The 12,951-nt window shown below is 36.8% G+C and overlaps 1 protein-coding gene across 3 annotated transcripts in view; it reads right to left on the bottom strand.

The window, feature by feature from the left end:
- WNK3 (WNK lysine deficient protein kinase 3) overlaps nt 1-12,951 on the bottom strand; it is a 121,747-nt gene that overhangs the window by 88,450 nt on the left and 20,346 nt on the right. For 2 of the 3 annotated variants that reach the window (XM_079765008.1, XM_079765007.1), the window contains exon 2: nt 235-879. The exons of the other annotated variant lie outside the window; for it this stretch is intronic. In XM_079765008.1, the coding sequence (XP_079621134.1) occupies nt 235-762 (528 nt within the window). In that variant the 5' untranslated portion in view covers nt 763-879. The remainder of the gene's footprint in view (nt 1-234; nt 880-12,951) is intronic. 3 annotated transcript variants of the gene reach the window in all.

Genomic DNA, 12,951 nt, shown 5'->3' with positions numbered 1-12,951 from the left:
GACACCATAGAGTTTCTCCCTCTTAAACCAGAGGGGAAAGCAACAGGACAAGAAAAAAAAAACCAGTTGGTGTGAGGTCCTAAGAGGTCTAGGAAAGGGGCATAATTTCCGGGAGGTGGGGGGACAAGCGCTTAATTTTATTTTAATCTCGGATGCGTTTTAATCCTGGATCACACAGAAGACCAGGTCCACTAAAGCTGGACTTTATTAAAACCAGGAAGATTATATACCGACCTGCAGCTCACACCAAGCAACCTCAACCCATGTTTCTGTGTCCAGTCCTTTATACACTGTTTTAAAGGCTCCTCTTCCCAGCTCTATGTCGAATTTCAGGAACCGGCCGCTAGGAGAAGTGGCTACAGCCTTCATTTCCGCCTCTTCTTCCATTTCCTTTTCATTCTTCTCCTTGAGACAATCTTTGGAGGACTCGGAAGTTGCCTTTGAACCTTGTGAGAATTTGGCTTCTTTTTCACTTCTTAGCACATTTGCAGGAAGCTTTTCTCCTCCTGGCGTATCTGTTGCAGTCTTCGATCTCTCGTCATCTTTGGAGGAAGAATCAACAACCTTGTCATCAACACTCTTTCGGAAGAACCTCTTCCTTTCCACGGTTTCCCCGCCAGCAGAGAGGGCGCTGCCTTTGTCCTTCAGTCTAGTTTCCACGGTCAGAGTGGCTGCCATCTGATGAACTCTGTTTTCCAGTGAAACTCCATCAGGTTTCTCCGAATCTTCTGTGCTAGCTGGCTCCCCTGAATCAGTAGCCATGGTAATTAAGGTTGGCACTAAAAATTTCCCTGTTCTACCCTTCAGTCCAGTTACATCTCAGGTATCAGAATGATCAGAATGGACTTCCTTTTTATGTGGTCATGTTTCCATAGTAACCTGAAAGGGGAAAAAAAAAGGATATTTTAAAATTACCTCACAAAGGAAATCATTAAGGAGAAAACAAGTCACCTGATGGTTTAATCCATTTTTTTCTTAATAAGAAGTTTGTTCTTTTTTCTGTCCAAGCTTAGCAACCAGCAGACTCCAGGGACTATGTCTTATCTTGTTTACCACTGTAACCTTCACTGCCTAGCAGGCTACTTGGCATATAGCTCAGTAAGTCTTCATATTGAATGAATGTTGGTTAGGAACCTAGTTCTCAGTCCCATCTACCAATCCATCATATTTAAAACAAGTATCTAAACCTGAGTTCACTTAGCTACAAGGTAAAAGGTAACACACAATAATTAAAACAAGCACATTGCTTCTCAGTAATTGTTTTTCGTCTAAAATTCTGGAATCCATATGGGGGGGGGAGGAGAAACAATTGTAATAATCTGAACAATAAAGATTTATTTAAAAAAATAAAATTCTGGAATCCGATGGTAGTCTTTTTTTATTGTGGTAAAATATATTTAATACCAAATTTACTATTTTAACCATACACTTCAGTGGCTTTAAGTATAGCCACAATGTTGTGCAATCATCACCATGATCTATTCTAGAACTCTCCATCCTGGATCACTTCGTCATACAAAACGGAAATACTGTATCCATTAACTCTTCATCTCTCCAGTCCCTAGTAATCCCTATCCTACTTTCTGTCTCTATGAATTTGTTTATTCTAGTACTACATCTAAGTGGAATCATATAGTATTTGTCCTTTTGTGTCTGGTTTATTTCACTCAACAAAATGTTTGCAAAGTTCACTGATGTTGTAGCATGTTATCAGAATTTCATTCCTTTTTAAGGTTGAACAATATTACATTGTATGTATACTGTATACCACATTTTGTTTATCCATTCATCTGGTCAATGGATTGGGTTGTTCCGACCTTTTGAATACTATGAATAATGCTGCTATGAACATCCAATTGTAGTTTTGAGGTACACAGATACTTGTTTATGAGCTTGCCTCCGATTTTAGCAGAAACTACTGTAAAATATTAACATACAATACGAAAAAATTAAAACACTATACTAAATCTTTTAAGAAACACTTTAAAATATACATTCTCTTGAACCAGCAATTCTACTTATAGGAACTTGCCTTAGAAAATAGTCAATTTGAGCAAAGATTTAATTATAAAGACATTCATTACAGCACTTATAAGTTGGAAAAAACTGTAACTAAACATAAGCCTAATAGGGATTTAATTAAATATCTCAAAATGAGATGGATACAGTATTTTTTAAAAACCACTAGCTTTTAATGAGATTAAAAGACATCTATATATTATATGGTTAAATGAAATATATACAATAAGCCTTCATATATACATACATACATGATATTAATTCTGAATAGTATAATTATGGACTTTCTGCTTTTCTGTATTTTTTATAGTTTTCCACAAAGAACATGTGGAAATACGTGAAACATATAAAGAAAAAGTTATTTTTTTAATTTTATTTTAAAATTATAGTTTACATTCAATATTATTTTGCATTAGTTTCAGGTGTACAGCAAAATATTTCAGGGACCACTTTGTAAAGTATATGATCGCCTAAGGAAATAGTTTTTTAAATGAATAGTCGAACTACCAATAAAAAAATTCTTCTCTTCTCACCACAAACATGCATCACAAAGTTAAGTTCTGTCTAACTATTATTATGTTATGCACCTTAGAAGGCACTTTTTGTCACAATCAAAAAATACGCAGAAATATCAAATTTGAAAACCTGAGAATAACAATCCTTAACTAAAACAAAATGGGGAGAAATACCCTAAATTGTTCTACATATTAAACATAAATCCAATCAATATCCACCTAGTTTCTTTGCAGAAATTAACAAATTGATCCTAAAACTCATAAAACTTTGAAGGACCAGAATAGCCAAAGGCAAAACAATCTTGAAAAAAGAACAAAGTTGGAGGACTCATCCTTCCGAATTTTAAAACCTACCACAAAGCTATGGTATTAAGACAGCGTGGTACTGGCATAAGGATAGATGTAAAAATAAATGGAATGAAACAGAGAACCCAGAAATAAACCCACATATTTATGGTGGATTTTCAATAAGGGTGCCAGGACATTTCAATGTGGAAAGAACCCTCTTTTCAACAAACGGTGTTGGGACAACTGGATATCTATATGCAAAAGAATGAAGTCGACACTCTAAGGAAGGTTTACTGGAAGAGATGCTGGAACTGAGTCTCAAAGAAAGAAAATTACCTGATCCAAGCAGAAGGAAGATTACAAGCAAAGTCATGAGACAGCATGGATTAAGTGTATGAATGGTACCGTGAATAGTTTACCGCATACTTTAGAAGCAGGCAGATGAAGACAGAGAGCAGATATAAAATAAGAAGACCAGTTAGAAATCTACTGCAATAATCCAGGAAAGAGATGCTGATGTGTGAATGAAAATATTGGCAAGAGGGATAGATTCAAGATACATTAAAGGAAGTTCTAAATTCGAGGTTTATTACCTGAGTGAATATGGTTTTGAGGGGAAAGGAAGAATCTATGATAATTCTCAGAAATTTTGCCTATCACATGACACTACTAGGACATAGCTGTGTCAATACCAGAGATAAGAATTACAGTCATGACCACACAATGACATTTTGGTCAAAGACAGACCACATACACCATATAGCCTACGTGTCTAGTAGGCGATACCATTTAGGCTTGTGTAAGTATACTCTGTGATGTTCACATAGATGAAATTACCTAACAGTGCATTTCTCAGAACCTATCCCTATTGTTAAATGGTGCATGACTGCAATCTAAGGACTCATGAACCGCTTTATGAGGTTACATTGCCAAATCAATGTATTTCAAAAGTCAATGAATAAGACTAGTATTACCTGTAAGTAAGAAAAGGTAACTAATAACACCTCACTTAGGTGCAGATTTTTTTCTTTAACTTATTTTGACACAATTTGGACTTGGAAAAAAGTACACAAAGAATCCAATATACCCTTCACTCAAATTTCCCAAATGTTAACATTTTAGGTGAGATATTCTTAAAAATATTACTCACTTCACTTAACTAAAGGCCAATTATCCAGAAACCTCAAGAACAGAGATCCATAAGCCAAAAGGACTTCTAAAAAGACAAAAATAAGTAAAATAAGATAATTTAAGTAACTGCAGAAATTCTTTTTAAAAAGTGAAATCTTACTCGAAACCCTAACATAAAAATAGAGGGGCAAGTAGTCCTGCTCTAGTATAATTTTAACATGTTTGGTCACCTGGTTTTCCAAACTATAGGATAAGAAGCAGAAAATAAGAGGGATGGGGAAAGGAGTGTTCCCTCAGTCTTTTAAAAATCAACCTTAAGACGAAAAATGTTATAGAGACAAAGAGGGATATTTTATAAGTATGAAAAGATTAATTCATTAGAACAATCCTGTCTAATAAAAGAGTAATATGCAAATTGACCATCACTCCAACACAAAAGATGGCTGCCCCCATGTGGACACAAGATGGCCGCCACAAGATGGCCAGCAGGGGAGGGCAGTTGGGAGGGACCAGGTCTGCAAGGGAGGGCAGTTGGGAACGATCAAGCCTGCAGGGGAGGGCAGTTAGAGGTAGGATCGGACCTAAACGCACAGTCGGACATCCCTCGAGGGTTCCCAGATTGGAAAGGGTGCAGGCTGGGCTGAGGGACACCCCCCTCCTCCCCGTGCACGATTTCGTGCACCGGGCCTCTAGTAAAATTATATACATCTAACAACAAAGCCCCAAAATACATTAAGTTAAAAGTGACAAGAGCCCGACTGGTATGACTTAGTTGGTTGAGCATTGTCCCATGCACCAGGAGGTTGCCGGGTTCGATTCCCAGTCAGGGCACATGCCCAGGTTGTGGGCTCAATCCCCAGTAGGGGACATGCAGAAGGCAGCCAGTCAATGATTCTCCCTCATCTTTGATGTTTCTCTCTCTCTCTCCCTCTCCCTTGCTCTCTCTGTAATCAATAAAACATATTAAAAAAATAAAAGATGCCACCAAGAAAGTGAAACACAAAAGCCTTGGAGAAAATATGTGCAAATCATTTATCTGATAAGAGACTAGTATTCAGAACATACAAAATATTCAGAACATACAAAAAAATTCTTACAAGTCAATAATGAAAAGATAAATAATCCAATGGGTTGAAGATCTGAATAGACATTTTCTAAAGAAGATATACAAATGGCCAATAAACACATGAAAAAAATGTTCCACATAATTACTCATTAGGTAAATGCAAATCAAAAACTAAAATGAAATACTACTTCATACCCATGAGGTTGGCTACAATAAAAAAGATGAACAGCAACAAGCTGTTGGTAAGGATGTAGAGAAAATGGACCCCTCATGCATTGCTGGTGGGAATGTAAAACGTTGCAGCTGCTTTGGAACATAATCTGGCAGTTATTCAACAAGTCAACATAGAGTTACTATATGATACCATCTACCCAAGTGAAATGAAAACACATGTCCACACAAAAACTTGTACACAAGTGTTCACAGCAGCTCTATTCACAATAGCCAAAAAGTGGAAATGATCCAAATGCCTATCAATTGATGGCTAAACAAAATGTGTTATATCCATGCAATAGAACAGTATTCACACAATAAAAGGGAATGAGGTATCAATACCTGCTACAAGGATGAACCTTGAAAACATTATGCTAAGAGAGAGAAGCCAGAGGAAAACACCATACACTGTATAGTTCCATTTATATGAAATGCTTAGAATATGCCAATCTAGAAACAGAAAATAGATTAGTTGTTGCCTGGGGGCTGGGGCTGGGGCTGGGGCACAGGAATAGCACTGATAGCAAACCAGTACAGGGGATCTTCTGGGGTGATGGGAATGTTTTAAATTAGATTGTAATCAAGAATATACAACTCTATAAATTTGCTAAAAAATCATTGACATTTATATTGGTGAATTTTGTGGTATGTAAATTACATCTCAATAAAATATGATGTCCCTGTTTATGATTCTAAAATATTTTTACTAAAATCATAATATCAAATATGCCTTTTTAAAACCATACACTCTACCCACCCCCCTTCTGTCCACTCTCCTTATCTTCAACCTGGCCTCCTGGGTTGAGAATTGCTGTTCTGAAGGGAAACTACTGACAACAATAAAATGTAATAGCTGGTAGCCTTAGGGTAAACAATGAATAAGAAAAAAATTTAACTAGGCCAAGAACTTCACTACGCATAGTATATCTGGGGCCTTTTCATTGTGGATCCACTAGCTTTCTTGAACATAAAACAGTTTCAGAACACAGGTTTTGGGGTGCGAGAAACCTGGAATCAAATATTGGTTCTGCCTCTCACTTCTCAGAGTAGATCTGAGGCAAATTACTTAACCTCATTCATCCTTGATTTCATTTGTGAAATCTCACAGGACTGATACAGAAATACATATCAACTATTTAGCATAGTGCCTGGCATAATATAATAATCAATAAATGGAAGTTTTTATTCTCTATCTCTTAATAACCCCTAGTGGCAGCCCTATATTAAAGCACTATTCAACAATACTCAAAATTGTAAATTATTTTCAGGAGATTACATTTATTTTTAATAAGGCCAAAAAGTATATAATGCATTCTTTTAAAGCTTCGCAGTTGCATTGCTACTGGGGTATCTACTTCAGTGACCACAATACTATCTCTTCTACATTCAGCAATGCAGAAACACAGCTCGGTGAAATAGTCTACAAAAATCAGGCCTGAGCCCAGCCGGTGTGGCTCAGTGATTGAGCATTCACCTATGAACCAGGAGGTCATGGTTCAATTCCCAGTCAGGGCACATACCCAGGTCGCAAGTGCTATCCCCAGTCAGGGTGCGTGTGGGAGGCAAACAATCGATGTTTCACACTGATGTTTCCCTCGCCCTCTCTTTCTCTCTCTTCCCCTCTGAAATCAATAAAAAAGGAAAAAAGCTTAAATATATAGAAGATCCAAAAATCAAAGAAAGAGGGAGTTATATATGGACACTCCCAACCCTGTTTGCCATTTAATTCCCACCACTCCAACATGTAACCACTTACTCAATTCTTATAGCCCTCCAGAGTTTCTTTAGGAAAAAATAAGTGAATATAAATACATGTTCTCTCTCTCCCCTTTCTACACAAAAAGTAGCATAGTATGTATTAAATTTTTTACAGTCACAATATTTTTATTGATTTATTTGAGAGAGAGAAAGGGAGAAAGATTTGTTATTCCACTTATTTATGCCTTCATTGGTTGATTTTTGTGTGTGCCCTGACCAGGGATGGAACATGCAACCTTGGCGTATGGGGACGATGCTTCAATCAACTGAGCTACCCAGGCTAGTCACAATATTTTATGTCGTTCCCTGTCCGTACATAAATGTTCCTCACTCTTATTTTTACTAACTATATAGTATGTATTCAGTTATTTGCTATGCTAGATAACATTGCGTGTTTCATTTTGCCTATGTGTGTACATAAATTCCCTGAAATGGGATTGTTGGATCAAAATAAATTTGTATATTTAACTTGTATCGAAACATACTAATATATCCAGAAGAGTACACATAATACAAGTGTATCTTTATATAATGCTGCCAAACTGCCTTCCCCAGGCATTGTACCAATGTAAACTCCCACCTGCAATGTGTGAGAGTATCTTTTACCCCACATCCTTCACAATAAAAAGGGTGTCATCAAATGTTTTGATTTTTAACGCTGATAGATTTAATAAAGGAATCTCTGTATGGTTTCAATTAGCATTTATCTTATGAGTGAGCTTAAACATCTTTCACATAAACAATAATTAAAGTCAGGAATAAGGCAGGAATTCCTATTATCACTGCTATCACTTAAGGAAATAAAAGACCTACAAATATCGGAAAGTCAGAGACAAAACTCAAAACGTGCAGACTACATGATTATCTATCTAGAAAATCCAAGCAAAATAACTACAAAACTATAATAAGAACTGAACAGCGGAGCTCAGCAGAAAAACCAAAGACAAAATCAACAAACAAATCAACAGCTTTGCTAGACATCAGCAATAATCAATTACAAAATGGAATTTAAAAGACAACTATCCTAAGGTGAGGGCTAGAGCAGGGGGGTAGGCAACCCCACAAGAGGGGTAGGAAGAGCTGGGTACCCTGGAAGAAAGGCAAGTCAGTTGATTTTTTAAAAGATATTTATTTATTTTTTTAAAATATATTTTTATTGATTTCAGAGATGAAGGGAGAGGGAGCGATAGAAACATCAATGATGAGAGAGAATCACTGATTGGCTACCTCCTGCATGCCCCCTACTGGGGATCGAGCCAGCAACCAGGCATGTGCCCTTGACGGGAATTGAACCCGGGACTCTTCAGTCCGCAGGCCGGCACTCTATCCACTGAGCCAAACCAGCTAGGGCAAAAGATATATTAAAAAAAAACAAACTATCCTGTTCATAAGAGCCGCAAAGCTATAAAATATTCATCTGGGAATAAACTCAAGAAGAAGTATGCAACACATATAAAGAAAGCTGTACAATTTTACTGAAGTACATGAAAAACCCTTTTCCTTTGTCAAAAGATTCAATATCAGCATCTTCATATCCCCCGCCAGATTATTCCAAATTCAATGCAAACCCAATCAAAATCTCAAAGATATTTTTTGTCCAAACTTGAAAAGCGGATTCTAAAAGAACACAAGGAAATCCAAGAAAATCTTGAAAAAGAAAACAATGAGAACTTGTCTTACCAGATACTACATACAGCTATAGTACCAGGTGTACCGGTTAATAATGCAGATTTTTTTCAATAGATGGAGTTACACATACGTTGACATATATGCGATTTGATATGTATGCTATTTTGTTGTATTGACAGCAAGCTTCAAAACTTCATATGTCAAATTTGCTGAAGGTTTTAACATCAGAGATATTTTTGCACTTAAAAATGTTGAATTTTGTGCCAAAAAAAGAGCATTTTTGGTAAGTTTTAATTCATTACTTTATTTTGAAGAAAAGTGCTGCTGAATACTTCGGGAAGCTTATGGTGAACATGCTCCATCTCAAGATACTTGTGAACGCTGGTTTAAACGCTTTAAAAGTGATGATTTCGATGTGAAAGACAAAGAACGTCCAGGTCAACCGAAAAAGTTTGAAGACCAACAATTACAAGCATTATTGGATGAAGATGCGTGTCAAACTAAAAAACAACTTGCAGAAAGATTAAACATTGCTCAGCAAACAATTTCCGATAATTTACAAGCAATGGGAAAGATTTTAGAGGAAGGAAAATGGGTGCCACATCAATTGAACGAAAGACAAATGGAAAACCGAAAAGTCATCAGTAAAATGTTGCTTCAACGGCACGAAAGAAAGTCTTTTTTGCATGGAATTGTGACTAGCGATGAAAGGTGGATTTTTTTTTTGAGAATCCCAAACGCACAAAATCATGGGTTGACCCAGGTCAACCATCAAACATCGACTGCAAGGCCAAATTGCTTAGGAAAGAAGACAGTGCTCTGCGTTTGGTGGGATCAGGAAGGTGTGGTATATTATGAGCTTCTAAAACCAGGTGAAATCGTTAATACTGATCGCTACTGACAACAGACAATCAATTTGAACCACGCTTTCATCGTAAAACGACCAGAATGGGCCAGAAGACACGGCAAAGCAATTTTGCTTCATGATAACGCACCATCACACACTTCAAAACCAGTTAAAGACACGTTAAAAGATCTTGCCTGGGAAGTATTAACCCACCCGCCGTATTCACCAGACCTTGCTCCTTCAGATCACCACTTGTTCCGATCGATGGCACACGCACTGTCTGAGCAGCACTTCAAAACGTACGAAGAAGTGGAAAGTCGTGTCTCTGAATGGTTTGCCTCAAAACAAGAAAAGTTCTATTCTATTGGGACGATATCCACAAATTACCTGAAAGATGGGGGAAATGTGTAGCTAGTGATGGTCATTACTTTGAATAAAGCACTTTTGATGTTTCTCTGGAAATTACCGTGTTTTCTTTGATTACAAAATCCGCATTATTAACCGGTACACCTGGTAAATTACAGTGTAGTTTCAGCACAGAAACAGACAAATGGACTAATAGAGTAGAAAAATCAGTACAGAGTCCTGACCCTGTGGCTCAGTTGGTTGGAACGTTGTCCCATACACCAAAAGGTTGTGGGTTTGATCCTCAGTCAGGGTACATTCAGAAGGCAACCAATTGATGTTGTCTCTTATATCTATGTTTCTCTCTCCCCCCACCCCAACTCCTTCCCTTCTCTCTAGGGTCAATGACCATATCCTCCAATGAAGAATAAAACAAAAGAATCAGCCCTCGCTGGTTTGGCTCAGTGGATAGAGCATCAGCCTGTGGACTAAAGGGTCCTGGGTTCGATTCCGGTCAAGGGCACATGCCCAGGTTACGGGTTTGGTTCCCAGTAGGGGAGGGTGTGCAGGAGGCAACCGATCAATGATTCTCTCTTATCATTGATGTTTCGATGTCTCTCTCCCTTCTCTTCCTCTCTGAAATCAATAAAAAAATATTTAATTTTTTTTAATTAAAAAAAAAAGAATCAGTACAGAAACAGACACATAATAATATATGGGGATGTAGTCCATGATAAAGATGGCATTTCTAATGGTATCAGAATAACTGGCTACCCACTTTGCGGGGGGCGGGGGGGGAAGGGGTCAAAGCCCTACTTAAAACTCAGTCACAAAAATAAATTCCAGGTAGATTAAAGAGCTAAACATAAACAGCAAAACTACAACTATTAAAGAAAATATGACAATATATTTCTAACCTGAAGAAAGGCCTCTTAAAAAGACAAAATGCAGAGATCATTAACGAAAAAGCTAACACATTTTGCCATTTGACCATGAACAAGGTTAAAAGATAAGCAACAGACTGGGAGCCAGCAATTGCCACAGGTATAGCAAAGCATTAATATCCAGAATATATAAAGAACTAAAAAAATCAGGAAGAAGAAATACAAACGACCAATACATGTATGGTAGAAGGATGGCTCAAACTAATTAGTAAGCAGAGAGATGTAAACTCAAAAAATCCAATGTCATTCTTGTCCATCAGATGAGCAGAATAATAAAATATGCTAATATGTTTTGGGAAGTATGTGAGAAATCCTGCACTGTTAGCAGGTAAACTGGAATAGCCTTTTCATATGGCAATTCCAATTCCAAGTATCTAGCGCAAACTTGTCACCCAGCAATTCCACTTCTTATTATTTACCTGAGAAATATTCCTATATATGTACAAATATATATGTACATGGATTTTTTTAATGAAGCATTGTTTGAAATAGAAAAAACCTGGAAAAACCCTTAAATAAGGAGACATATGTAATACTTTCAACAATAAAGAATTAAAGAAAAACACCTTAAATATCTATCTTTAAGAGAATAGTGAAATGAACAGTGGTATATCTGTACTATGTAATAATATGCATCTGTTTAAAAAATGAGATGGATATATACTAATATATAAAAATCTACATACATGTACTGAGAAAAGCAAGTTGTAGTACTATGTATACATTACATCTATGTATATTTATGTAAAAATCCCCCCAAAACTTTATATTTCTATATGTACTCATATATGTGTACATACATATAAAAATGACTGACAGGATATGCTCTAAACTGATCCTAGTGGTTAACAAAACAGGTAGTATGAAATACTGTGTATCCATTAAAAAGAATGAAGTGAGCATATACATACTGACATATATATGTAAATACAGAGAAAAAAAGACTGTACAAGTTCACAGTCAACTCTTAACAGTTACCCGCTAGGAGGGCAGGATGTTGGGTAAAGGGGAATCTTAAGGTTTTAATCTACTTCTATATTATCTTTAACCCTTTAAAGCAGAACTGTCCATCAACAACCTGTACAAAAGAACCAGTTACGGATATTATAATTTCTTACAATAACTAAAGGAAAGACAAAACTAATAATTATGTACAAATATATTCAAATGAATGCCATCAGTTAAAATGTATTGAATGTTTTGTACCCAGCACTGTAAGCATTTTCTCATATAATAATCACAAGAATCTTGAGGTAAATATTTTTATTCTCATTTTACAAACGAGGAAACTAAGCTCAAAAAATTAAGTTAACTTGCCTGAGATTACACAGCTTGTAAAAACCAGGACCAGAAGTCAACCCAGGCATTTGATTCCGAAGTCCAATCTTAACTACTCCTAACAGGAGGCCATGCATCACTTGGAGCCAGATGCACACACAGTACACAACCCTGAATTTCACAGGTACATATACTGCACAACCCCATCACAGTCCTTGGGAGTTTATAACACTAAAACTATCTTCTTCCTCACTTCCATCCTCCAGCTTTGATTTGGCAAGGTCATTTCTTCAATTAAAGATGCCCATTTTATATGAAAAAATGTCTGGATCCAAATTAGAAAGGGGATTGAAATCATCTCTATATTCTTTCATCATCAAAATTAAACAATTTCTATTTATCAATCACCTTCCTTCAAATCCTTAATTAACACCTTACTCTGCCTAACCCTTTAAAATGTGGTGGCCAACTTCTAGGAATATATCCTAAGAAACCTAAAGCACCATTCAGAAAGGATATATGCACCCCTATGTTCATAGCAGCACAATTCACCATAGCTAAGATCTGGAAACAGCCCAAGTGCCCATCAGCAGATGAGTGAATAAAAAAGCTGTAGTACATTTACACAACGGAATACTATGAAGCATTAAAAAAGAAGAATGTCTTACCCTTTGAGACAGCATGGAGGGACCTGGAGAGTATCATGCTAAGTGAAATAAGTCAGTCAGAGAAAGACAAGTATCACATGATCTCACTCATCATGTGGACTCTAAGTAACAAAATAAACTGATGAATGGAATGTATCCGTAGACATGGAAACATGGAACAGAGAGTGTGGAATCTCAGAGGGGGCGAGGGTGGGAAGTAACCAACCAAGAACCTTGTATACATATATGCATGGCCCATGGCCACAGACAA

Source organism: Cnephaeus nilssonii (assembly GCF_951640355.1).
Source record: "Cnephaeus nilssonii genome assembly, chromosome: X".
NCBI classification, from domain to species: domain Eukaryota; kingdom Metazoa; phylum Chordata; class Mammalia; order Chiroptera; family Vespertilionidae; genus Cnephaeus; species Cnephaeus nilssonii.
This window is presented reverse-complemented; position numbering and strand designations above follow the sequence as displayed.